Source organism: Protopterus annectens, chromosome 6.part0, assembly GCF_019279795.1.
Source record: "Protopterus annectens isolate FY-2018-M chromosome 6.part0, PAN1.0, whole genome shotgun sequence".
Lineage (NCBI taxonomy): Eukaryota > Metazoa > Chordata > Ceratodontiformes > Protopteridae > Protopterus > Protopterus annectens.
The window spans coordinates 1927799078-1927825654 of record NC_056737.1 but is presented as its reverse complement, the minus strand read 5'-3'; the positions used below and the strand labels follow the sequence as shown (position 1 = coordinate 1927825654).

The window sequence follows — 26577 nt, the reverse complement described above, 5'->3', positions numbered from 1 at the left end:
TACAAATTAGGTGCGTTTTGCCTCTTCCCCTCAAAAAATCCTTATAAGCATGGCAGAGCTGTCTATAAACCATTAAAATTTAACTACAGGAATGGTCATCCATCTGTGAAGACTAAACAAAACAGTTTTTCTAAGAAATGCATGGTTGCCTTATTCATCTGGAGAGGAGGGGTAGCTAAGCTAATTACAGCTGACTTTGAGTCAGATTTACTCATATCCTAATCTAAGTTTTGATATATATAATAATAGGGAAAAGCTATAAGCTGCAGATGACCTGAAGGTCACATGGATGGCTAAAACATAAATTTTTCTCAAAGACTGTTTCAAGCAGCTATTCCTCATTCAATTAAGGATAGTGTCCTTAACTTCAAAGTAATTACACATACAGTCAATCCAATTTACTTGTTATCATATATCTGTACATATCCCAAAGTTCTTCTCTGCTAAGTTCGTCTTATGTATTGTTCATAGGTTCATAGGTTCATAGGTAGGTACTGGGCTATTGGCCCAAGGGCCTACGTAAGCCTAGCCAGCAAGGTACCATAGCTTACACCACCCAAGAAAGTTATTTTCCTGTGCCACTGTCCAGCAGAGACACAAAAGTGATCCCCGGGGTGTATTTCCTATTTCCCATCCACTCATCAAGATTTTTCTTGAAGAGTGCTAATGAAGAACTTTGCTTGACATAGATGGGTAGCTTGTTCCAGAGTATAGGAAGTCTCTGGGACAGGAATCTATCCCTCCAGTGTGTCCTGTTTATTGTGGTGACAATGTTTAGGTACCTAGAGCGTGTAGCTTGGAGGGATTGGGATTTCTTTAGGTATAGCATGTCCAACAACTCTGGGTTTGACATAGCTTTATATGTTAGGCAGAGATCACCTCAGAGTAGGCGATATGCTACGGAGTAAAGATGGAGTTTTTTGAGGCGGTCAGTGTAGGCCATTTGTTTGAGGCCAGTAATCCTCTTTGTGAGGTACCTCTGTGGCCTTTCCAGCTGCTGCAAATGTCTTGTGAGGTACATTCCAAAAGGGGCGTTGTACTCTATAATGGGTCTAATGAGTGATGAGTAGAGGGGAACAATGACCTCTTTTTCCCTGGATGAGAACCCTTTTATGATGAGGTGTGCCACGTAGAAGGACTTCCTGACTACTGTGGCGATGTGACTATCAAAGGACAGACTACTGTGCACCTGGGTCCCAAGGTCTCTCATCACGCATTTGGTGTTAAGTAGATTGCTGCCTATGTGGTAGTTCATGGGTACAGAGTTTTTACCAAAGGGGATGACACTGCAATTTTTGGCATTGAGCTTGAGGCCATGGCTCTGACACCAGGCATCTGTCTCAGCGAGGCCCTTCTGTAGGATGTCCACATCATTTGGGGACTTGACTATGGCTCCTAGTTTGCAGTCATCTGTGAACTTCGTCAGCCAGCGGCCTTCTGTGTTAGCTTGTACTTCAGAGAAGTAGATACCAAACAGGAGAGGTCCCAGGATGGAACCCTGTGGCACTCCACTTGTCACTGCCTTGAGGTCAGATTTGGAGTCTGCAACTTTTACAGTTTGGGTTCTGTCAGTGAGCCAGTTGGCAACCCATCTTGTAACATAGGGATTTATACCTAGTTTAGTGAGTTTAGCTATAATTCCAGAATGGGGGATGGTGTCGAAAGCCTTGGCGAGATCAAGATAGGCTGTGTGAACCATCTTACCCTCATCCATGGCTTTGGTGACTGCCTCGAAGAAGTTAATCAGGTTCAGGAGGCATGATCTGCCTTTCACAAACCCGAACTGGGTGAGATCCAGAATTTGGAGGTTACCAATGTCTTTGTTTATGAGTTCCATGATGATACGTTCTATGGCCTTGCAGACCAGGCTCATCAGGCTAATAGGTCGATAGTTCCCGGGATCAGTGGTGGCTCCCCCTTTGTGGAGTGGGATAACTGTTGCTATGCGCCATTCAGTGGGCACAAAGCCTGATGCAAGGCTATTATTGAACATGGTGCTTAAGTGGGGAGCCATTTCATTCTGAAGTTTGTGTAAAACACAGCCTGGGATGTTGTCCGGTCCCATGGATGCTGTGTTTTTGGCTTTAGAGAGTGCAGCTTTTACCTGCGTAGTTGTGATTACAGGGACTCTGCATTCTTCCTGTATAGATATGGGCCCTTTAGGGGGTGAGAGGGGGGTAATAAAATAATGTAATAAAAGAAAACATAAACAACATGAAATATTTAGAGCTCAAAATAAGACATCTAGAGCCGCCTAATCTGTCCAGTATCCTGAATCCATTTTTATGAGAGAGCACAGTAATAAGCCTCTGTTCTGATGCAGTGCAGACAACAATGAAGAACACCCTAATTAGTGCCACAGAGTCTGACATCTTTTGAACTGTGTTACTTCTCCCTTATGTACTAGGCCTTCTCAGATGTGCTCTGTCATTTCCATTTCACAGCTGCACTGTGTCTTGTCTCTGCAATCCCTCCAACATTTAAGACCTGCCTCTTTAACTTTACTCTTTCAAAAACAGGAGCTTAACTAACTATACTCTTTTACTTGTATTCACTCTGCAGGCTGAGGCCTGTTCCTGCATTTTCTACTGATCTGTGCACGCTTCTTCTGTTACTAACCTGATCCCATGTATCCAGCAGCATGACATCATCTTCATCCAGGTCATCTTGAGTAAATTCCATTATTTCTGTGGCAATAAATGTACCAGTTTGATTGGAGCATTCAAAAAGACGAGGTGCAATATCCACATTCTCCTCCTGTAGCCTGCAAAAAGAAGAAATAAGTTAGCAGGCTTTTTTTTTTGTTAATTAATTAAATGGAACTCAAACTGGTGTGCCATGTGCCAAATACTATGGGTGCTGCCACACTATTGTACAAGTATTGCCCTTGTGCTTTCTTGCAATATAGTTCTGAATTACACCTCCCCAATAAGTATGTATAGTACAGACCACTTATTCTAGTCCTTAATTCTTTCAGGGTATTCCATTCACCTCATTCTATAGGGGGGTTGTTAATAGTCCCCATTGTGCTCCCCATTATCCAGGCAACTTTCAGAGTTCACAGGGCTATTACTAATGTGACTGAAAGTCAGACACTAACCACAGGATTAATCTTAGATGGTATGGCTGGTTAGTGGCATTGACCATAAGCTGCTGTTAGCATAAGACAGAATCCATAAAGAAAACGACTTTAGCAAGGTGAACTGACTATTTGTGAGCCGTACTGATATACACAACCTGATTCCTTAGAAATGCTTTGGACAAGAACGATTAATCTTTTACCAGTTTTCTTCCACTCATTATGGCCAGTCCGTCAGTTAATATCTGATCGCTCTAATAAAACTAAAGTCATTCTTTCAGGTTAGCGTTGAGTGAGTATTTATTATTTAGAAAAATACTGCTTTTTCTGTGTGTTACATATACTAAACAAATTTCACCAGTTTCACTTCTGTTATTGTTAAGGAGATTGTGGTTCACATTGTCATTGTAGAATCTTTATGACTTTAACATGACAATCTGTAGTCTAAATGCCCAGAATGTGTATACAAATACTGTTGACTCTTTTCTTTATCAGTGCATGTATATTATACAGTTTAACATTGAAAAATGTAGTTTTTCATATTTAAAAAAATGATTTGCCAAGTTCAGCAATGCCAAGAGATTCAAAATCCTGATCGTTAATGTTAGAGGTAGTGTTTTGTTGATCAAAGTTCCTGAAGTGAGGATTTCACCTTTCCAATTATGCAGTGACCCTGAAGTAAAAATAATATGTTTTTGGGATGACAGGAAAAATATCAGTACATCAGGTATATGGGATACTTGTCTACACCCACAAAAATTGATTTTGTATTTTTTTTATTCGGTAATATTAAGTTTTGATACTGTGAGTGTTATGAAATCAGGTCTCTGTCAAAGCTTTTGCAAACAAGTAGTCGTGTCTCCATTCTACATTGCATTCATAAATTTATCTTCTACTTTCTGTGTGAGTCTTTGCCTCCCAACCTCACTAAGATCATTTTGCTAGGCCAGCATACCTAGAAATTTGTAGCTATGTTCGATGACTGCTACATTACTTTGTAGATCTTTACAGCTATTTCCATTTTTTTTCAGTTTGTCATACCTAATATTTTTATAGTAATGTTTTGCAGCAACTGTTGAAAATTTAAGATACAGTTTTGCCTCACTGAAACTTAAGCTTGTAAACTAATTATTTAAAGGCATTCTTTTACACTAGAAGGCATTTAATGGTTCTTCTACTGTTTTAATTGTCCACTGTATTAGATTATACACAGGGCCTTATTACTTTCCCTGCAATTGAGAAAGGGTTACTGTTAGTGGTAAAACCTAACACAAGTGGCCATCCCCTCACAGTCTGCCTTTCCAATTCTGAGACAAGCCTACCATACTGATTTTATGTAGCTGGAATCACTGCAGTTCACCATTCCAATAGCCATGCTAAACAGTAATGAGACATTCTGGGGCAGTGACTAATGCTAATTAGACATGGAGTATCCTCCAGAAATGTAGGAAGGGTTTATTTTGACTATGTAAGTTGGCATGGCTGGTGGTAATAATTAACATGACCAAAATGCTGCATTCCCCCATTATAGTTAATGGGAGAAACCGTATTGCAGATAAGTTTAGCGAAGTTAGCAAATAAGTAGTGATGGGGGTTGTGTGAGTGTGTGTATGTATATGTGTGTGCAAGACTGCAGGGTATGAATGGTGTCAGATGACTGTGTGTGTGTGTTTGTGTGTTTACATATATGAATGAATGGATAAGTATGTCCAGGACTGCGTTCAAGTGACAAGGGTGTGTGTCATATTGCGTGAAAGTCTGTGTGTGGGGGGATATCTATAAGTTTTTGTATGTGTGTATGAATGTCTGCATGTGTAGGGGAGAGTGCCTAAGGTGGGTACATTTACCAACGTGATACATACACAAAGTGTTGTTTAGCACTGGTGGTAATTATGGATGAGTCAGAGATATGCAAGTAATCTGATAATGAGGTCTTCCACATTATAGCTAAAGCTGTCTCTGAATTGCAATTTATGTCATCACTTAATCTGACCTACCTATGGTAGACAAGTTACAGGAGTGCTATGGATTTTTTCTGAATCCTGAGGTTTGCCATGAATTAAAGGAGTAGTTTGAGCTTCCTACTGTTTATTATACTCACACAATAAAACTATTTAATTTATTGACTTATTATTATAGCATATTTGCTCACACCTCACCTCTGATGATTTGTTAGCAAACAATTCATATTGTATTTTTACATTGTTCATATTATACTGGCAAGGATGATTATCTGTTTTAGATAGCTTTGGTTTCAAAATCATCAAGGTGAAATAAATGTTCTTATATTTACAGTGTACATGAGCTACATTGGCTATAATATTTGACAGTTCATTTACTGCATTTTTGTCTTTTAGGTGTAGTGGTTATTCATAGGATCATAGCATCATAGGAGGTTACTGGGCTAATGGCCCCAGAACCAAGTTCAACCTGTGTTCCCAAGGGTATCTCGTTCAAGCAGACACTAAAAGCAGCACCTATTGTCCCCATCTAAGAGGGACACAGGTGGAACCCCCAGTGTGAATTTCCTCTTACTCATCCAGTCATCCAAATTACAGTTAAATAGGGCCAATGAGGGACTTTGTTTAAAGTGAAGAGGAAGCTTGTTCCAAAGGTAGGGCAACATCTGTGAAATAAATCTGCCTCTCCAGCAAGTTTGTTGATGTCACATATCGGGTTAAGGTTCTTTGAGCGAGTGACCCTTGTGTCATTTGACTTGTGAAGGTGGAGCATTTTCATTAAAGCTAGGTCAGAAATTGCTCTATATGCGAGGCACAGGTTGCCTCTGAGCAGTCTGTATGACACAGAGTAAAGTGAAAATTATTTCAGTCTGTCCACATAAGACAGATCTTGAACATCCTGAATTTTCTTTGCAAGGAACCTTTGTGGTCTCTCCAATTGCTCCAGGTGTTTGGAAAGGAACAGGAGCATTGAACTCTATTATTGGCCTGATGAAGGAAGAGTACGGGGGGGGGGCTATGACCAATTTTCTTCTTGAGACAATGCTCTTACGTATGAGAGGAGCAATATAAAATGCCCTTATTACCACTGTGGAGACATAGGGATCGAAGTTAAGGTTGCTGTCGACCTGTGTACCCAGATCTCTCACCATTGACTGTGTACTTAGGGTACTGCTATTGATGTGGTAGTTTGCAGGAATGTCACCCTTGTCAAAGGAGATGACAATGCATTTTTTGCATTAAGTTTAAGACCATGACTTTGGCACCAGTCATTAGTCTGCGTAGGACCTTCTTGCAGGATGGTGACATTGCTAGGAGTTTCAATGATCACTCCCAGTTTGCAGTCATCCTCAAACTTTGTCAGCCACAGTCCTTTTGTTTTAGCCTGTACTTAGATTCTGAACACTAGGGGTCCCAGAACCGATCCCTTTCAAACACCACTGGTTACAGGTCTGCTGGTGGAGGTGGATACCCCTGTTTTGACCATATGAGGTCTATCAATGAGCCAGTTTGCAATGCACCTGACAATATATGGGTTGATACCCAGATGAATGAGTTTATCAATGATGCCTGAGTGTGGGATTGTGTCAAAGGCCTTGGCTAAGTCTAGGTATGCTGTATGCACAGATCTGCCCTCACCTAGTACTTTGGTTACTCTCTTGAAGAAGTCAAATAAGTTTAACAGTCATGATCTCCCCTTGACAAAGCCAACCTGGGTGGGGTTGAGCATTGGAGATTTCCTATATCTTTGTTAATAAGGTCCATGATGAATTGTTTCATGGCCTTGCAGATAAGGCTGGCTAGGCTAATGGGTCTATCGTTCCTGAGGTCCATGGATGCATCCCCTTTGTGCAAAGGGATGACAGTAGCTGTTTTCCATTCCACTGGGATGAAGTCACTGCTTGGGCTGTGATTGAGAAGCATGCTTAATGGTGGTGCTAATTTCTGTTTTAACCCATGTAGAACACAGCCTGGGATGTTGTCTGGTCCCACAGAGGCTGTGTTTTTGGCTTTGGAGAGGGTGTTTAAGACCTGCTCCTCAGAGATACTAGATGAGGGATAGGTGTTAGCATTGGCAGCTGATGACTTCTAATTAAAGGAGGGCTGCAGGAGACAGCTGGATGGGTGGGGCCAATGGGAAGGGGTGTGGCCAACTAGAAAGGGGTGGAGCCATGCTCAAAACCACAACAACTGGAACTTTAATTAAATACGCTGCCCTGGATGCCAAACAGTCATTATGAGAGTCCAATCAAGACAAAATGAAGTGTAGAAGAAAAACATATTTCAATTCATTGGCTACATGACAACATAGTTAATATCCAGATGGAAACAGGTTGTGAGGCATGAAAAAATAAATTACTTTTTAAATACATTTCTGGAATGCCAGTCAAAATCAAGTATAAAAAAACAAGCAGCACTCAACTCAAACCACTACTCCTTGCACTGCAGTTCTAATTATAATTTATATTCAGCTTTATAAAATGACCAAGTAACATACTGAAAGTAGCAATCTCTGTGATACCCCCACTTGTAAAAATGTTTCTTATCCAAAAAAGACCTGCTGCCTGACACAACTATCTACTTGTTTCATGGGGAAGACATGATCAAAGTAAAAAATGAACAGCAAACAAGAAACAAGCTCAAGATAAATTGCTTAAAGGATTACTGCAAAAGTTATGGACCACACATGATAGACTGGCATTCTGTTTAGTTTACAGGTAAAGCCTGCAAAGATGATTGCAAGTCTTCAACAAATGTAATGAGCTTCTGAAAATACTGTAATCCTGTCCTTTTATTACAAATACTGTCATATGGATTTCAGGACCCAAGGCTTATATATTATCTAGTTATGTAAATATTCTCTGCATGGCAACAACGAAAAGGCTTTCAATGCTGGTAATTCTTTAACAGTATGCTTATTAAAGCTTACTTGCATCTTACATTATCTGACAAGCTTACCTAATGGTCATTAAATCATTGCTGCTTAAACAGAGCAACAGGGCACTGTGACAGCATGCATTTCCTGAATAATAAGAAGCATAAATCAACAGTATAAAACTATGACAGAAATCTAGAACATTCTGCAAAATCAAGGACAGATGAAAAGCCACGGTCGTACTTGTGGTCTACCTTAGATGGGGGAATACTCTGCACACTTACACTGCATAACTGCTCCTTGCCTTCCTTGGACACATCCAGAGCCACTACAATGGGGAGTGGGCTGCAACAAGTATGTCACAATTTGAAATGTCTCTGGCTGACGGTGATGGCTCTGACACTCATACCTCTCAACTTCAGAGCAAGAAATCTGGACAAAGCCATACATAGAACTAGAAGTGGGACACAGGCCCAAAAATAAGGACAATTTTTAAATATCGCTCTTATTAACTTAGATAACAAAACAGTAGTAGGTCTTGCATTAGTACGAATTTTCTGAAGGGTATGAAATCTGAAACTCAAATGTCTGCCATTATTTTCTAACTTCACTCTTTAATGACTTGCCACGAATTTGCCAGAAAACCACAATTTTATGAAAAACAGACCAAAAATGTGATGCAAAAATATAAAGTTGCCACACAATACAGCTGGGAACCTGTCAAAAATGGGACACCTTTTTAATATTAACACTGTTAACTTGAGCAGCTAACAAAATAAGAGCATCTACATGCATTTCTGAAATAAAAGTAATCTATAACTTTGATCATTACAGTTATATATAATTGTAAACCCTCCACGTTTTCTTCCAAAATTGCCATTTTGAGGAGGGATTATTAGGGGAGAGCAACATTGTGAGCCAAAATTGGGGACAATTGAGAGGTTTGGATATTCCTAATTCTACAAAACGATTTGCACGTACCTCCTCAACCTCTTAATGCAGGAAATCTGGACAAGGCCAAATATATTGGGTGAACATACAAACACTACTAAAAATTGCTCTTGTATAAACTTAAGACAGTTAGCATGCATTTTTCTGAAGGTTATGACGTCTGAAACTCAATGTCTGTCAGTGACTTCATTACTAAATGATTTGCTAGAAAACTACAAATTTTATGAGTAACAAACCAAAAATAAGAAGCAAATATCTATTAATTCTACAAAAATACGGACAACTGAGAGGTATAGTTCAACCGGGGCTGTCTGAGTTTGCTACCCTCCCCCCCCTCACAAAATCATGGTCAAATGGAGCCTCCCCATGCAGCCATTCCAATGTCCCATTCCTTGGTTATTTTTCCCCATTTACCATAAACACTGTAATGTGCATACTGCTTTACTTCTGCAATTATTTAGATTTCATTTGAAAGTTTTATTTTGCATTTTACAGCACAAACCCTAATAGATATATGTTAAACAAAGCAATGCAGTCTCACAATGAAATTAGACTTAGCATTAAAACTTCTCTGCCCTTGAAACTCACATGCATTGAAACAGCATTGAAACCCACATTCAAAGAAAATACAGTTTGCCAGTGGAAGATAAAGATTAACTTTGGGCTGTTTTCAAAATCATAGGCCCCTTGAACATGAAACATACTCTTTGATACACCTTCCTGACTGTATTACATTATATTCCTTGTACAATACAGTACAGTTGTTAGAGGGCATTTTAAATTTATTGGATTGAAAATTTTTCCAGTAAACAAAGAAACAAAATGCATGCACCAATGACGAAACTGCCCAATTCAGAACATTTCCATCATAAAAAGTCTACTCAACCTTCTATAGTCCACCAGTATCAGTAAATATGCACAATCTCTGAAGTAGTAAAATCCACATTAAAGAAATCTGTAACTAATAAAGAGGTTGCTGCTAGCAAACAACTTTACATGTCATTGTTTCATCTACAAATAAAGTGCCTGTTGCCCCTAAAGAATAAATTGCCTATGTTGCATGCGTTAAAAAAATTATAAGCTAGTAATACCGCATTAGGGAATGGATGGCAAACTGATAACAGGTTCATAGTTACTAGGTATCTTTGCCAAAAAGGACTGCAGCATCCACCCTCTTTACAACACAGTACAGTATCAGCAATGCATCTATCTACTGTGGGAGTAGAACCCACAGCCTTCTGCATCAAAAGCAAGTACACTACCTGTTGTGCTATTAACAATGCAAGCAAATTTAGCATAAGCAGCACTAAACTTTTGTTTCCCTGCAGCTCTCAGCTCCTTGTAAAATCTACTCGACCCTCAGCTGTATCTCTGAACTTTGCAGCACAAGAAATCTGGAAAAAGCCAAAATTTATTGAGAGTGGGGGACAAAAGGCCAAAAACCAGGGACACATTTTAAACATTGCTTGTATAATGTTGGAAAGTTGCTAGAATAAAATGCTGTGTTACCACCATACATTTCACTGCCACGTCTTGAACCCAGGGTACCCTGTGCAAAACAGTCAGAGAAACATGCCACTATGCCAAATCAGCTGAAACAGAGGAAGACAAACTTAAATGGCTACCATTTAGTGAATTCAGTTCTCACCATAGCTGTCAACCTCTTAGCAAAAAACACCTGAAAAAAGCCAATAATGTGGGAATACAGCTGCCAAACATATTCAGTGAATTCAGTTCTCATCAGAGCTCTCAACCTCTTAGCAAAAAACATGTGGACAAAGCCTGTAATGGGGAGAATACAGCCTCCAAACATTCAGTGAATTCAGTTCTCACCATAGCTCTCAACCTTAGCACAAAATACCTGGACGAGGCCAATAATGGGGGAATACAGTCCCAAAAATATGGGCAAATTTCAAATATCCATGTTATAAACTTAGACAATTGCTAGAATAAAAGGTTTTGTTTTACCATGCACTTTCTGAAGAATATGAAGTCTGAAATTCAAATGCCTGTTATTTTTAAACATTTGTTAACCAGGAAACTAGTCTGACTTGGAACAAAACAAAGTCAATTTTCAGCAGTACAGGGAAAAACACTCCAGACACATCTTTGTAAGGGATGGGAGGACATGCAGACTCCACACAGGAGGCACCCCAGCCAAGAATCAAACCAGAAAACCTGTAGCTGTCAGGCAACAATGCTACCAGTGCACCACAAACCTTTGCAAGGAAAAATGAAGATACATAAACCACAGATTTTATGAGGAACAGAACAAATATGAGGCAAAAATCTGCAATTTTTTACAAATACTGGTGGGTAGGGAATGCAGGTCCTTGCCACCTGCATCCAAGGTACAGGGTTCAAGCCTGAGTATCTCTACTCACCACTATGTGTTAACAGGAGCATTACACATACACACACCTGTAAATGGGTCTGGAAGCAGCAAGCCTTCCCTGCAAGCGCTTAAAACTCAACTTACCTCTCTCCTGATTGAAGCAGCAAACCTCCACACAAAAGGCCCATCTCCATTGTCTGGTAGTAACAAACCTCCAAACCCACGCTCGACTTTAACACTTCCCTGCAAGAGCTAACTTACCTCTCTCCTGATTGGTCCTGCGAGAGCTTAACCTCACCTCTCTCCTGATTGGTCCTGCCTGCAGATCCAGCAGTCTGGAGCTCCTCTGTTCTGTGTGGTCGTCTACCACACAGATTCCTGGGCATCTGCGGGGCAGTAAATACCTTCCCTGTATCTGGACTGCTGACTCAGGCAATCAGAGTTCACACAGATTCCTGGGCATCTGCAGGGCAGTCTGAGTGTGTCTGTGCGGAAGTTCCAGAACTTGTAAAAAAAAAAAAAAAAAAAAAATATATATATATATATATATATATATTTTTTTTTTAATTTTATGTTTCACATTTATTATTTCTTTTGTTTCTAGGTGGGAGGGCTGCAGTCCTGCAGTCCAATAGCACAAGCCGCCCCTGGCTGTTAGGGATGCTTTGGGGGATATTTGGTGGGGACAGGGGAGAGAAGTTTTCACTGAACCTGTCAGCCTGTATCCACAGGTTCTGTATATGTAGTAGCATTAACTATGAGTTCAGTGCAAATCTGGGCCTTACCTTTGAGGTTACGGCTGTAACTAAAGAACGCCTTGTAGTTATCCTTAATTAGGGAAACTAATTTGGATTCATAGTTAGCTTTGGAGGACTTCACTAGGAGTCTTATAAATAGGTTCATATATTTAAGCCTAGCCAATTAACCCTTGTGAGAATCAAACCCTGCACCTTGTGCCTCTAAGGCAAACATGTTAACCATTATGCCAAATTCCATCTGGTTTATGCCAACCTCCCTCTGGTTATTATTTCACAAGTGTGAATAGATTCATGTGTCTAGGCTAAGTGTGTGTGTGCTTTATGTCTTGTGCCCATTTAACAGCTAACCAATGTCTGTAAAAGAGATAAAGAAGTAAATGATTTTATAGGTTCATAGGTTCATAGGTTCATACTAGGCTATCTGCCCAAGGGCATTTATAAGCCTGGCCCATAGTTATGTGGCTTTCGCCACCCCTTTAGTTTGAATAAAAACTATGCCTATCATTTTGCTGTGCCTCTGTCAAGCAGTGACACTGAAGTAATCCCTGGGGTATATCTGCAATCTCCCATCCATTGGTCAAGATTCCTCTTGAACAAGGCCAGAGAGGTGCTCTGCCTCACATGTACCGGGATTTTGTTCCACAGCATAGGGAGTCTCTGGGTGATGAATCTGTCCCTCCAGCACGTTCTATTTATAACCGTGTCAAGGTTTAAGTCTCCCGCCCTTGTGGTTCTGAGGGATCTAGATTTTTTGAGGTGAAGCATATTCATCAAATCTGGGTTTGACATGGCCTTATATGTGAGGCACAGGTCACCTCTGAGCAAGCGGTATGAGACTGAATAGAGCTGGAGTTCTTTCAGTCGGGCAGCATAAGACATATTTTTGAGACCCTTTATCCTTTTGGTGAGGAACTTTTGGGGCCTTTCAAGCTGCAGCAGGTGTCTGGTCAGATACATTCGAACGGGCATTGTACTCAATCATAGGTCTAATGAGTGATGAGTACAGGGGACGATGACCTGCCATGATCTAGATGTGAATCCCTTCATTAAGAGGTGGGCGATATAGAATGTTTTCCTAACTACTTTAACAACATGAGTGTCAAACGAAGGCTACTGTCAACCTGGGTCCCCAGATCCCTGATGACTTTTTCTGTGCTCAGTGGATTGCCACCTATATGGTAGCTAGGGGTAACCTTGTTTTTCCCGAAGGGTATGACTATGCATTTTTGGCGTTTAACTTCAGGCCATGGCTCTGGCACCAGTTATCCATTTCTGTGAGGCCCTTCTGGAGGATATCTGTGTCAGATGTGTTTTCGACTATGGCCCAGTTTGCAGTCATCTGCAAACTTTGTCAGCCATAACCCTCCTGTGTTTGCTTGTACTTCAGAAAAGTAGATGCCGAACAAGAGTGGACCCAGGACTGAGCCCTGTGGGACACCACTTGTGACAGGCTTTGAGTCTGACATGGCTCCAGCAACTCTGACCCTGTGGGTTCTGTCACTTAGCCAGTTTGCAACCCATCTTGTGATGTATGGGTTTACATTCAAGCTGATGAGTTTTCGATGATACCTGAGTGGGGTATTGTGTCGAAGGCCTTTGCCAGGTCGAGGTAGGCTGTATGGACTGCCTTTCCCTCATCAATGGCCTTGGTGACTGTCTTGAAAAAGTCAACCAAGTTTAAGAGGCAGGATCTGCCTTTGACAAAGCCAAACTAGGTTGGATCCAAAGTCTGCAAGTTCCCTATGTCTTTATTTATGAGTTCCATTATGATCCTCTTCATGGCTTTGCAGATAAGGCTTGTCAAGCTAATGGGGCGGTAATTTCCAGGGTCTGTGGAGGCACCGCCCTTATGAAGTGGGACCACAGTCGCCATGCGCCACTCCTTGGGTACGTATCCTGAGGTGAGGCTAAGATTAAACAGCTGTCCTAACTGTGGGTTTAATTCCTCGTTGAGTTCGTGAAGCACACAGCTGGGGACACCATCTGGTCCCATGGATGCTGTGTTTTTTGCCTTAGTGAGGGCAGTTCTCACCTGGGCGTTGGAGATGTTTGGGGGGCTACAATCCTCTGGAATAGATATCTCTCCTTTTGGGGGAGGGAGAAGTTTGCACTGAACCTGTCAGCCAGTATGTTGGCAATGTGTGTAGGTTCAGTAATTTTCACATCATTTTGAACTAATTCTGAGCATATCTGGGAGTTTCCTCCTAGGTTTCTATCATAGCTAAAGAAGGCCTTATGATTCTCTTTAGAGTCCTTGGCGATTTTTCTCTCAAAATTTGCCTTGGATGATTTTATGAGAGCTCTTAGTTTTTACTTATAATGATCAAAGGTGTCTTACCTTTCAAGGATTTTGCTCTATCTTGTAGTAGCTTCCTCCTTTTGTTGTAGAGCTTGTTTATGGCTGGGGTCCACCAGACTGGACGCTTGCCTTTGGTACAGAGAGTCTTAGTTTTGTTTGGGATTGCCTGATCCATGCAGTCCTGTAGGTGCTGGAGAAGGCATTTGTAAGTGATTCAGCGGTTTGAGTAATGTTTACCACTGGCTCAGGGGCCTTAAAGGAGACCACACTAGTTTTTAGAAGTGTGAAATCGGCTTTTGAGAAGTTTTTCACTGTGGTCTTTTTGTTTCAGGTGGGGGCGGAATGAGGACCTCCAGCGAGATTAGTTTATGATCTGATCTCACCAGTGAGGGGTATACTTCCGGTGTTGAACATTTTGATCCCATGTTCGTGATGATGAGATCAAGTATGTTTTCTCCTCTTGTGGGGATGGTGACTAGTTGTTCCATGGCATTTGAGTTTATGAACTCCAGGAATCTTTGGGTTAGAGTGTTGGGCTTGAGTAGTGTTCCCAGTCTATATTAGGGTAGTTGAAGTCACCTAGTATGATGGTGTTTGGAGATATATTTATCCCTCAATGTTTTCAGGAAGGCCATGTGAGGTTCCTGAGTTTGAGAGGGTGGCCTGTAACATGCTACAAATTGCAGAGCAGTCTTGCCTATGGTTAATTGCACCTGGATGGTCTCCGATGCATCGTGCGTTGCCACCAACCTTGAGGTGTGGGTGTCCTTTATGAATATGGACACCCCCCCTCCTTTCTTGGTGTTGTCCGGATTTTGGGGCCGGAACGCATGATATGAGGTGAAACCTGTTAGTGCTGGGGTGCTCTCAGGAGCCTTGAACCAGGTTTCTGTCACAGCACAGACATCAATGTTCTCCATATTGAGAAGGGCCTCGAGCCTTTGTCTTATGTTAGTTTGAACTCATTACCAATTCAGATTAAACTAAAAAAGTGATACCTGGAAATCCTAGTTAAAGGAAAACCATGCACGGCTCTCCTTAGTAGATAAAATGACACTATTGCAGAAACCAAAAATAATATAGGAAGGAGCAGAAAAAAGCAATTCTGCATTAGTTGTAGCTATGCAACTTCAGATAGCAGAGGTTAGTGTACTGATACCTAGCTCCCTGAAATTAAAATGAGTTATGTCAAAATCTGATTATCATAGAAGAAGGAATCTGTGTAGTTTTCAAGAAAGTCGTAGTTATGGGCCAAAACCAAAACTAAAATGATACTGTCCTTGTTCCCAGTAATAAAATGGATTTACTTTTAAATGATCATCTGGAACCCATGGGTAACCAGCTTGATCCTGGACCACATAATCTGGAGTCATCCAGTCATATATTAGTGGTAGTTGGGACTGGGGGGACTCTCTTCTTAGGATTTGACCCTAGGGCCTGCATAATCCAGAAGTCTTCAATCAAGGAGAGGCCACCCTGTCATTCCATGTGAGGACTTGTGTCTCAAGGCTTAGACATCAGTGATATTTTTGATAGCTGGTGGGAACTTGAATTGCAGATTCAGGGGTGCATCACTTGAGAGTTCAGTCTGAAGCCCATGCCAGGCTTAGTGCAGGTCTGCCCTCTACCTCACGATGTCTTCGGCTATCCCTCAATGTAGAACCAATTGCTGATTTCCCTATTCCCAGCACTCTTACCCATACACAAGCTTATGTTGGAGAGTGGTATGGCTTGTGGTAAACTTATGAACCCTCCTTACCTTATAAGTACTCAGAGAATCTCAAAATCTCTTTCCCAGAGAAGGACAAGGTTAATGAGTTTATGCCTGAATTCACTTCCTCTTAGATGACCCCTCCTCCTTTCAGTACACCCTTGGGTTTATAAGGAACAGTTTGGACTGGTATGGGGTCTTTATTTCCTTCCCTCAGAAACCCTTTGTGGTGTTTCTAGGGAATAATGTTGAGAAGCTCTAAGTTTATCCTGATGAAACCTCCTTTCCAGAGGGTCTCAGACTTCTGAGCTGGCAGAATAATTTGCTAAGATTGGAACATAGTCATCTGAGAACTACTTCAGTGATCACAGCCAAAAGAAACAGGTAACTGAATATTACAATTAATGGCACAGATATGAAACAAATTGTTTACAGATGGTGTTATATATACTAATTTACAGTTGCACAACACTGTGGAAGGGAGAAACTCTCAAAACAGTGCATAGCAGTCTTGAGGAATCACTGTTATGAACCATTAAAATTTATTGATTTCTGACAGATCAAACTTCAAGGAAACATAAGGCAGCCAAAAATGAAGAATGTATTGTTGTATCTCTTGCCTAACTATTTGGATTGTTATTTCATTTAATTTGCATACAATTGTTAGCCAGTGGAATTGGGGTGAATGGTAGGCTCAGGAGAGGTTTATGTAGCATAAGGATTATGTGCTGGCAGGACTGTAGACAACCTCAGTATATAATTTACAGAAAACAATGCCAAATGTTTACTGATGAAATGTACAAACAAGAATCCAACAAGGAGGGTCCAGTTATGCATTAACTGCTGCAGTAAATGTATCTGTTATTATTGACTGCCCATCTGAAATTAGTGTTGATTCCTCCATATTCTAGAATCTCTCAGATCAAATTTGTTAGACAGTTCAAATACATGAACAAGATTAAAGGAAAATAAAATACACAGTCATGTAACATCAATAAAAGAAATCACAAAGTTCAAAACTAAGCGAGGCTGATGTCCCCTATTTTACCTAAACAAGAAATGCAGAAACTGTAGAAGCTGAAATCCAAACTCAAAAGTTTAGAATTGGGTAGAATCCAATAGGCAGTAGTAGAATTAAAATTTTTTATTAGCCACAAGGTGAGCGTTTTCTAAAAATCATAGCTGAGTTAATAAAATTAAACTAATTACTCAGTTAATATTTTTTGCTCAAACTTATTATTATGTTGATACATGCTGTATTTTTAACTTTTGTACTTTATTTTCTTACTGTAAATTAGTTCACCTGGGCTGTGCCTGAAAAGGGTTAGTTTTGAATAGTACATTACCCTAGTAAACAAACAAAGAAACAAACAGACATACATACATACATACATACATACATATGTACGTAAATAAATAAGTTACTTCAATAGTGAAATAATGAATTCATCACTTAATCTTTATTAGAACTTAATGGAAAATGGAGTACAAAAAGCAGAAACTAGTGAAATCGAGAAAACATTATCAAACTTTAAATGTGTACCACATAAATGCAGCTTTCTGTAAATCACATGACTTTTTAAATAGTATGGAATTTTCTACTCCTGTCTTTGTTCCAGAACCCGTATCCACAATTCAGTTAAATATTGTGGTGTTGAAAGTTCTCTAAATCTTTCCTTTGATTGCAGGCCGCTGAAGAACAGTCCATCAGACTCGCAATATAAACAGATGCATGCATCTAGCATGAATGTAAATCATACAATCAGAAGTATTAAATAAAAACAAACCACTTTTTCTAGGGCATAAGCCCCCTTCACCACACTTAATTATTCTCATTTCATGCTTGTGTCACCTTAGAGAAACAGGAGTATTATAAGACAAGCATAAATATGTCTAGCTCTTTATCTGAGCTGGCACCAACCTGGAGTTAAAATAATGAAGTTGCTTGAGTTCTTGGAGAGAAAAGTCATATACTACTTCCTCAAATCCTGCTAAAGTGTATTCAGCCCAAATTTTAAAATACCCTAAGTACCCTGACTAAGTATTTGAGGACTGTTAGGGAAACTGTTACCTAGGCACCTGGCTTTCTCCATAGTTGTCTAAGCTCACAATGCACTTTGCTCCACTAATGAAAGCTGAGAAAACAATGTAAAGGAGTGAGAAAACCTACACTTTAGGCAGGGGAATAATTTCTCAACAGTCAAAACGATGGTGTTGCCCATTTCTTATGCCACCTTAGGTATCTTGCAGTATCTTACATCTTTCTTTAGCTGGACAGTTTGCAGACAAGTTTTAATAGACTGTTGGTAAACTAACAAAGGCTCTATATTGGTGGAAAAATATTAAAGAAGCAAAAATTAGAATAGAAAACAGGGTACACCCAACTGGCTTGTGCCTGGTTGACACTATTCAGTTTCACTGATCTGACAAGCTGGAATCAGTAGGCATTGCTAACCAAACCTGTATTATTTCAGGAGATGTCAAAAGGTGATTTGTGCTGGGACAACTATTACCATATAGAGTGCTGTCTGAAATTAATTAGAAATAAAGACACCAAGAAATGTCTTTGGGTAGCATCTGTCTTGAAAGATAACTATTTACTAACAGATAGTAACAAGTTCCTTCCCTTTGGTGATCTTGGGTAGACTACATGATTCATAATTTGGCAGATATGTTAAATTTCAATTTTTCCCTATTTTTACTGTGAAAAATAAATATAATCTGCACAGAACTGTTCTGCAAACACAGTTGTGGGATGCTTTCATTAACTAATGTATGAACCACCTGAATGTTTCACATACTGGGAATCTCGTATCCATCTAGCCACCCTTCTACCCACCCATTCATCTATCCATCCATATCCAAAACTTATTGTGGTATAAATCATGATGGCAGCAAGCTCTGCAGGCAGCTCAGATTTCCCTATCTCCACCAACACTTCTGTGTTCATTTTGTGGGATCCTCAGGTGTCGCCATTCATGCTGAGGGATATAATCTCTTATGCCTGTCCTTGGTCTAATTCTGGGCTCCCTCCTATGCCTAATACACCTTCCACAAGTGGCGCACAGGAGGGATCTGCAGTAAATCCCCAGTTTCCTCCTTATACAGAAACATAACTGAGAACCAAGAGGACAACCCGGGCAGATACAAATGAAGTAATGCAAGGATGTTTTCTTCATGTAGACAAGTATGTAAGTGAAATTAAAAATTGCTACATGGTACTAGAGAAGTTCAAGAAGGGAAACAATAACTTTAGTAAGTAAACTATGTGTCAAAATGGGCAAAAAATAGGGGGTAATAAGGACTTTTATCTGTTTAACTTTCAGACAAAATGAAAGATTTTAATTAAAAGTAGAACAAGCAAAGTGATAATTCTTTTTGCAGTAAGCTGAATGAATACTTTAGAATCACAGCTTTGCCATTTAAAATATACCTTTTGCTATTAGCATATGGTGCCTTTCCTCCTAGGGCCATCCAGAAGACTGTGGGCTCCTGTCCCTCTGCCACAACCTGCTTCTCTCTCTTGGAGATGATGTCTGCCACTATTTTTGCCATTTCACGTTCGTCTCCACTGCAACCCTGAAAAGGAGAAAGAATACTGATAATTAAGAGTCATGGAGATGCAAGTCCTCACGCACCTGGTTTCAGGGAAACTCCATGTAGCAATGCTACTTACCCCATCTGATTCTTACTGATAGCAAGGGGAGGATCAGTATATTGAATGTCAGGCCTTACAACAAACATATTAAGTGGAAGGATTCAAGTTTTTACAAACTGTGGTGACATACAGAAATTAATGAACACAGAGAACCTTATATATATAACATATGGAAGACAAATGTACTGAATTATGAATCACATAAATCACTTTTAAGATGAAAAGTACTGAACTCTGTGGATTACAATGTATGTTTAAAGGAACAGACTAGAGTAGTAGAGAAATCACAATGTATGTTAAAAGGGGGAATAATGACCATTACAGAGCCAAATGAGTTGGTGAAATTGTTTGCAAATGGTTTGTTTTGTTATTTTATAAATGGTAATTTACAAAATTTCCCCCCTTTGATAGTTACAGTGACTCATCTCAATCTGCAAGAAGAATACATAAAACAAACCCTATTGAATATTAAACATAATTCTGCCCCAGGACCAGATAGCCTTAGTGGATATCTTTTGAAAGAGATTGTAGAGAAGATGATTCCCTGTTTTGTGTTTCATTTCAAAAGTCTTTTAGGGAAGCAGGTGTGTCTGGCTTATGGAAAGAAGGAATTGTGGTCCCTATTTTAAAACATAAACCAGGTCATTTGGTTGACAATTATAAACAAGTTGGTCTCGTGTATATTGGGCATGTGGTTTGAAAGGGCATTATGTCTGATGTTTAACCCAATATTTGACTTTAGCACTGCTATATATCAACATGGATTTTGTCAGGAAGGTCAAGTATAACAAACCCTCCCTGCCCACCTTAGTAATGGATGCTAACCCTAACATTTTCTTACCTCCAACCCTAACCCTACACCTTTTCTTAATAAAAACCTTCCCATAGCACTGACTCTATTCAGAAATATTCTATGCTAGTTTTATGGGGGTTTAGTGTTTAGACTGGGAGAGAAAATAGTGTTTTTTGATCTTTTTAGTTCAATATTAATTTGTACAATATTGTGTATGCTCGAACATATTTTGTTGATACATTAAATATGTTTTATATATATTTTTTTTTTTTTCCTTAATGTTGATGGAGAAGGAAATTTATGTGGCTTTGATGCAATTTCTTCTCTTAAAATATTTTTGTACAGAAATACAATTCCCTGTCTGTTCTGCCTGGTTGTGAAAAGGGGACTGGTGGATCTGGTACCTATAATGGGTTCAAAAACTTCACTTGTATAATTGTCTTTATATATTGTGGCTGGAAAGACTGATATCAGAGCTAGTACATTATCAAGAAATCTTTGTGGTTCAGATATACTACTGACTGTCTTGGGCATGTTTTTCTTTGTATAACCTAGATGTAGTTTTTTTTGTATGAATTAAGTTGTCAACACTGCTGGACCTGCTGTGGGGGGGGGGGGGGTACAAAAAATCTTTATCTGCCTTTTTTATAACAGGAGATCCAGAAATTAAATGTTTGCAGGACTCCTCTGGGAGATGAATTTCAAGAAATTTGCAAATGTGCTAAAGTGATCCAAAAAGTGGGAAATGTCTGTCTAGTTGCTCTTCCACAAAAATAAAAATGTCACGAATACATCTAAAATAACATTGTGGCTTTGGAAGTAGGATTATTTTATAGCAGATGCTTCTCAGTGTGTAAGGGCAACACTGGTAAAATTGTGTGGCATCACTGCTCTGTAGCTGCTTCATTAATTTGTTAAAAGAAGTGCTTTTTAAACCTGAGGAAACTGTTATCTAGGACAAGTTTAAGTAAATCCATGATATCTTTTATGGTATTTGTGTTGTATCTCCAACTGTACACTAAAATGTCTTTGAATGCATCAATACTGCAGACATGGGATGAACTGTGTACACTATCTCTGTATGAGTAGTTGCAATGAGCCAGGTTTCCCAAAACTGGATGTTGCTAAGTTTTTGAATAAAGTCCACATAATCTAAAACGAATGAACCTGCTTCCCTTGCATTTTTAGGTTCCTAGGTTCGTAGGAAAGTACTAGGCAGTCAGTCTGCAGAACATTACAAGCCTAGCTAATTACCCATACTCAAAATTTTCTTCCAGCTTCAAGGAGCAGAGTCAGCTGCCTAGGGCTCATGTTGGCTGAAGGGTGGGGGCTCAGCTTCACTATAAAAATAAAATAAAAATAATTTGGTTAAAAAAAAGTGGGATCCTTAATCACAACAAGCATTAGGACCATGCAGGAGAACCTTCTTTCCATAAAACCCAGAAACCTCCTCATTAGGACAACAATTTAACGCCCCTAAACACGACAGAATTTACTGTCTCTAAGCTCATGAACTGATACAGTAAGCAGATGGATATACAAAACAGGAAAGGTACAGTCTGGATATAGAGAGCAACAGTACTGGGAAGATACAGTCAGAGCACAAGACCATCCTGGTGAGTACACATTCACAGGTTTTGTGCCTTTAACCTCCACACCACCTGCCAAGTCTCCTTTACTTTTATTATTTTTTAATCACTGAAGATTATAGTCTATCAATGTTAGTCATAGAGTTTCAAAGCTGTTTTGTTCATTGCCAGTGGTGCAGCAGATATTACACTTGCTTTTGGTGCAGAAGGTTGTGGGTTCTCTTCACTCAACAGATAGATTGATTGCTGACACTACTGTGCAGCATAAAGGGGGATGGGGGTGCTTCACTCCTGAGTGTGTCCTCCTTTGGGTGAGATGCCTAGTAACTATGAACCTGTTGTCAGTTGGCCAGCCATTCCCTATTGCAATATCACCAGCAGACCAATTTTTTAATGTAACATAGGTAATTTATTCTTCAAGGGCAGCAGGCACTGAATTTGTAGATGAAACACTTTACAGGTCTCTTTCATGTAAAACAGTGAGTGAGAAGGTCACTGAAAAACCAATCAGTAAAAACAAAATGAAAACTCCAGCAAAGTTAGAACTTCCAATAAGTGTCCTCCCAAACCTCTTGTGTCAGAGGCACATGGGGTATATGCAAATTATCCTTGTGAACATCAGGTGTTTCAGCTAATTGGCAGTTCTGAATGCCCATGACTTGTTTCATCATTTTAATGGACAATGTCAGGCCAATAAAGCCAAACCCCTAGGTCTCTTTAATGTAGAATTATTCAGATGACTTTTACTTCTGGAGGGACTGTGCATATTGACTAATGTTTGTGGAATGTAATGATAGAAGTTTGAGTGGCCTTTTATGGTTGAAATGATCTGAAATGGGTAGTTTTGTCATTATTGCTTCATACATTTTGTTTCATTACTTACTGGAAAAATGTTCAAAAGTTCAAATTTAAAACACACTGTAACAAGTGGTACTGTATTATACAAGAAATTCAATTTAATACAATCAGGAAGGAGAGTAAAAGAAGACATGCATGTATGCATGGTACTAAAATGTGTGCAAGGGGTCCATGGTTTGAAAACACCCCAAAAGTAAACTTAGTCCACCACTGGCCAGCTACATTTTCTATGAATGTGGGAATCAAGGGCAGAAAAGTTTACTGTTGCTCATGCTAAGTCTGTTTTCATTGTATAACTCTATTGTTTTGTTTAGAAAATGGCCATCAGTGTTTGTACTATAAAATGTGAAATAAAAGTTTAAAATTAAATCCAAATAGAAGTAAAGAAGAAAATAGTATGTATACTGACAGGTTTGAACTATTTTTATGGTAAGTGGTGAAAAATAGCCATGTAAGGGGACACTGGAATGGCTATCAGGTGGGGGGGGGTGGATCCATTAACCTGTCTAGGGCTCCATTTAACCATATCTTTCTTTGTCAAGGGGGCAGTACTAAATGTACCTGGATAGAATTTGAGACTGCCCGTACACTTATCTAGGTTTACCATGAATGTGGCAAAAGTATTACTTTGGTTAACATATGGTGGAGCTTTGTTCCAGAAGTGAGGAATATGTTGGGATATGAATCTACCTAACCAATGTGTCTTATTTATTTGTTGATGAAAATTTAGTTCCTTTAATCTGGTATTGCAGGAGCCATTTGTTCTGTGAAGGAATAGAAGTCCAAACAGGGTTGAATCTTTGGGTCAATATTATAAGAATGAAAGTGCATATGTGCAACTACATAAAAGTCGACACATAATGCACGAAAACTAACAATAACGAACAGCCACGTAAGCGTATTTTTCCCTAGTGAAAAAACATATGTGGGCGTTTGCTAAAAAAAAATAATTTAACATCATAAACAGGTGGCACACCCCCCCCCAATGTGGGGGGCTGTGCCCTGCACCCCCCCCAATTAAATATACCAACTCCGAGATTGCACTATAGGGAAGGAAAGGGCAACTCCGTGAAGTTGGCCAACCATCTCCTTGCCCTATGACCTTTTCATCAAATTGCTTAAATGTAATTCAATGAATATGTGTCACTCTTTCCCTATTCGCTTAGAAGCATTTTCGTGCTTCTAATATAGACCTGAATCTTTCATGGCTTGAAAGGCTAGACACAAACCCCACAGTGGAGTCTACAAGAAACAGAGTATAGAGAGTTGGTACCAATCTGTCCTGACAAGTAAAGTTTTTGAGGCTACTGATCTTTAGCTAGGAACCTCTGAGACCTCTCAAGTGAGTTATTTGTTTAGAAAAATACATGCCAAAATAGTCATTATATCTGATAAATTTCCAAACATAACTGACATTTTGAAGTCAAAATGTTTGAGTACTTTATTCAATACAAGCAAAGTAGATTCTCCATCAAAGCAGGATGCACATACACTTTTATAATCAGATAATTAAAGCCTGGCTTTTATGCCCTAATAAGATATATAGTTAATGATGTTGTTAATCCTTTTCAATAGGAAGGGCCAAACGTTTTGGGTGAAACCAGGCATATGCTGTGCCAACTTGCTGGAACTTTTCAATTCTTTCCATGCAGTCTGTATGTACGAAAAAAGTCAGGAAAGCAGTCCGTAATCACATCAGCATGAACTGTTTATTTTCTTTTCTAAATCTAAAGAAGAGATGCCTTTGAAAATTAGATGAGACAGATAGAAGTCTTTCCTAACTACTGTGGTGATATGATGGTCAAAAGACAAGGAATTATCAACATGAGTACCTAGATCTCTGACAACAGTGTCCGACTGGTGGGGTGTGCACTTTTATGGCATGGGAAAATATTTTATCTACCAAAATTAGCTATACAACATTTTTCATATTTAATTTGAGACCATCGTCCTTGCATTGATTGTTAACATAGTCTAACTTATAATGGAGTAGTTGTGAGTTATCGAAACACAAAATAATAACTCACATTTTACAGTCATCTGGAAGCTTAGCTAACCACAGGCCAGGAGTGTTGGCATGAAGGCCTGAGAAACAGATGCCAAATATGAAAGAGCTCAACACTGAGCTCTGTGGAATAGTGGAATAGCACTGGTATTGTTCTTTTTTTTTTTTTTGCTTTCAGAAGTGGCACCTGCAACCCTAACCGCAGAGGTTCTGTGTGACAACCATTTTGCTATCCACCATACAACGTAATAGTGTATATTCAGAAATACAAGTGTGTCAATAATGCTGGCATGGGAATAGTGTCAAAGGCCTTCGGCAGGTTCAGATATGCTGAATGTGTTATATAACCATTATACTCTGCTTTCATGCCTTTTCAAACAGATTAATGAGGTTTAAGAGGTAGGACCTTACTTTGACAACGTCAAATCTTTTAACCCTGGGCCCTCATCAATTTGATTCAAATGGATGAGGGTCCAGGGTTAAAAGATTTTCAATGTCCACATTAATGAGTTCTGAGATAATATGTTACATAGCTTTGCATATGAAGCTAATGAGAGTAATGGGCCTATTGTTGCGAGCGTCTGTTATTGTACCACCCTTGTGCAATGGCATTGCAATGGTTGCTTTCCTGGCTTTAGGAATATAACCAGTGGTGAGGCTTAGATTAAAGAGGTTAAGAAGAGATCCAGATAGGCCATATTTGGTATCGATAATCAGACAACCTACTGTATTATTTGGGATCATGGATGAGGTGTTCCTAACTTTTGAGAGGGTTGGCAGGACTTGTTCTATAGTAATTAAAGGGTGTGACTAGGACTGGGGAATCTGGCATAGTGATAACTACGGATGGAGTAAAATTTGCACTAAATTTGTCATCTAGGATATTAACTAATCCGTTTGGGTGAGTGTGGGCAGTATTTTTGTGGACTAGCTCTTAACATTGTTGGGTGGTACTTCACAACTTCTTAAGACATTTAAACAGAGATTTAGCTTTGAGCTTCCTAATGGTTCTGTTAAACTTTTTATTAGCTTGTTTAAGCATGGTCATAAGGAACACATAATGAGACTTATAAGCATTAAGCAATCTTTCTCTTTCATGTTTGGTGATGATAGGGATTGCCTTCATAATACAGCCATTTAAACAAACTGTTCAAACTCAGCTTCTCTACAGGCTATGTACCCATAGAGTGGTGTACAGCAACAGTTATCCTGCTCCACGAAGGTGGAGTCACAACGGACCCCAGGAACTATTGCCCTATAAGCCTGACTAGCCTGGTCTGCAAGGCTATGGAGCGCATCATCATGGAACTCATTAACAGAGACATTGGGAACCTCCAAACATTGGACCCTACTCAGTTTGGTTTTGTTAAGGCAGATCATGCCTCCTAAACCTGGTGGACTTCTTTGAGACAGTTATCAAGGCTTTAGATGAGGGAAAGGAGGTCCACACAGCCTACCTAGACCTTGCAAAGGCTTTTGACACCATTCCCCATTCTGGTATTATAGAAAAGCTCAACAGCCTGAGCATAAACCCCTATGTCACGAGATGGGTTGCCAATTGGCTCAATGGATAGAACCCACACGGTGAGAGTTGCAGGGTCTAGGTCCGACTCTAAACTGGTTACAAGTGGCATCCCCCAGGGCTCAGTCCTGGGACCCCTCCAGTTCAGTATATACTTCTCAGAGGTACAGGCAAGCACAGGAG

At 39.7% G+C, this 26577-nt stretch overlaps 1 protein-coding gene across 1 annotated transcript in view; it reads right to left on the bottom strand.

The window, feature by feature from the left end:
- Window positions 1-26577, bottom strand: part of VIL1 (villin 1) — a 397885-nt gene that overhangs the window by 91880 nt on the left and 279428 nt on the right. Inside the window, exons 15-16 of the mRNA XM_044075234.1 lie at window positions 19403-19548; window positions 2620-2764 (exon numbers count right to left, since the gene is read on the bottom strand). Coding sequence (XP_043931169.1) covers window positions 2620-2764; window positions 19403-19548 — 291 coding nt within the window. The remainder of the gene's footprint in view (window positions 1-2619; window positions 2765-19402; window positions 19549-26577) is intronic.